Below are 2069 nucleotides of genomic sequence, written 5' to 3' on the forward strand. Positions count from 1 at the left end.
TGTCAATCATCATCTGTGTGTTTGAGTGCAATTGGTTGCCCGTTCCCAGCAAGAACTTGGCGGTGGCCAAATTTGCTGTGAGGTGTGTCGTAGCTTCATAATCCAAAACCCATGATGATTCGAGTTGTAATATTTTGTTGATAAATGCATATTCGAGGTTGGAGCAATGTCAGCAATGAGTGGAGTAGTGATCGAATTTGCTGCAAATTTGACGCACAACAAGGGAGCGAGAGGTGGTGCGGCTTGATTTGGTGGGGCTTGATGGTGATGAAAATTTTTCACCTCTCTCGCGCGATGAATGACCTTGTCTTCCACGGTACATGTTGGGGATTCATGGTTGTCTCTAATTTTTGCTTATCCGTTGTTTAATTGATGTCCTCACTGCATAGCAAGCATAGAAGTCGTCCAACTCGATGGGTTGTAATTGAGTGCAGATTGCCGTCTTGAATGACTGATAGTTTGCCAGAAGACTATTCAATTTATAGAGAATGATATCCTCGTCATCTAAATTTCCACCAGCAGTAGAGATATTATCAATCAAAGATTTGATAGCGGAGAGACATTGATTCATGGTTTGGGTAGTCATGGAGAGGTTATGGAGCTCATTTTTCAACTGAATAAGTCGCGAGCGATTGGTCGGTTGGATGCGCTTGGTTATGGTATTCCAAATTTCGGCAGTGGTGGGCAGGTGGAGTACATAAGACAAGATCGTCAGAGATATAATTGAAAAAAAAACCACCATTAAGTTTTGATCTATGAGAATCCAACTAGTATAGTGGGCATTAGGCATTGGAATATCGTCGGTGGAGGGAAGGAGTTTCAGCGAACAAGGGATGCTGCATTGTAGGAACTCGATGAAGCCATTATTCTTGAATGCTTTGAAGATTTGAGCTCTCCAAATGAGATGGTTGTTGGAGGATAGAAGTTTTTGCGTAAAATGATGCAAGTTGTGTAAGAAGAACTTTAATGTGGGAGATATGACGGCGGTCAACAATAAATCCAGGAATGGGGAGTCCTGAGTTTTGGATTGGGGAGAAGTAGACATTTCAGTGGAAAGGGTTGAGGATTTTTGGATTGGGTGGGATTGAGAGAAAGGGGGGAAGAGAGTAGATGAATTCTTACTCATGAGGAGAATCAGATCACCACCGCCTATGTAACTATACCCTTCGACATCACCGGAGCTCGATCAAGAAGGTGCCCAAAATTCCTTGCTTAATGCTTCTTGAGGAGGATCGAGTTGCCAGCTACATATGGAACCGGGTCGAATGACTTTGACATCTTCTGAGCTCTTGATCGGAGGAGGAGATTGGATCGAGGGAGATGCCCAAAATTCCTTGGGCACTGCTCTGATACCATAAAGACAAAGTATAATGGCTCCAATCAATGATTCATTCCATTCACCTCAGTACATAATGCTTGGTTACAAATTACTTCATATTATCTAAGTACCTCTATAGGTGGTGGAGTATGACTCAAGCTATTATTCCTTATTCTATATCATTCTAACTACCTCTATACTTTTTTCAGATAAATCTTCATATAAGAAAGCATTGTTATTTGTTAACGTCTACTTGATGAGTATCCAATTGTTTTTGCAGCCATGACAATGAGCATTTTAACCATAGCTATCTTGATAGCAATTGGCCCCTCTGAATTTAATATTTTAATGCAAAGGATAGGCACTTTGATATTTCTTATGAATTTTTTATAAGAAAATCCTGGTAGAATCTCTCTCTCTCTCTTTATTTTTTAATTATAGTTAATTTATGATATAATTTATATTTTACTCAGGTAAGAAATTTGAAACAAGAGATCCTCGAACAGGAGATGTGATAACAGAGGTGGCTGAAGGTGATAAGGAGGACGTTGACCTCGCTGTTAAGGCGGCGAGGGAAGCTTTTGATCATGGCAGCTGGCCTCGCATGTCTGGCTTTGTAAGATTTCTCTCGCTCTCTCTCGTGCTCTAATGCGTAATCGGAAACAGATCAAAGATTCCCAAGGTGTCTGGTTCGAGCGCTTACTTGATCAAAAGAAGGGGCATTTACATACATAACACACAATTTTTATAT

At 40.7% G+C, this 2069-nt stretch overlaps 1 protein-coding gene across 1 annotated transcript in view; it reads left to right on the forward strand.

Moving 5' to 3' along the window:
* Window positions 1-1791: 1791 nt before the first annotated feature.
* LOC110031470 (aldehyde dehydrogenase family 2 member C4-like) overlaps window positions 1792-2069 on the forward strand; it is a gene marked incomplete at both ends in the record, with an annotated part of 2600 nt that continues 2322 nt past the window's right edge. The window contains one exon of the mRNA XM_020734677.1: window positions 1792-1934. Coding sequence (XP_020590336.1) covers window positions 1792-1934 — 143 coding nt within the window. The remainder of the gene's footprint in view (window positions 1935-2069) is intronic.

Source organism: Phalaenopsis equestris, unplaced genomic scaffold, assembly GCF_001263595.1.
Source record: "Phalaenopsis equestris unplaced genomic scaffold, ASM126359v1 Scaffold000825, whole genome shotgun sequence".
Taxonomy (NCBI): domain Eukaryota; kingdom Viridiplantae; phylum Streptophyta; class Magnoliopsida; order Asparagales; family Orchidaceae; genus Phalaenopsis; species Phalaenopsis equestris.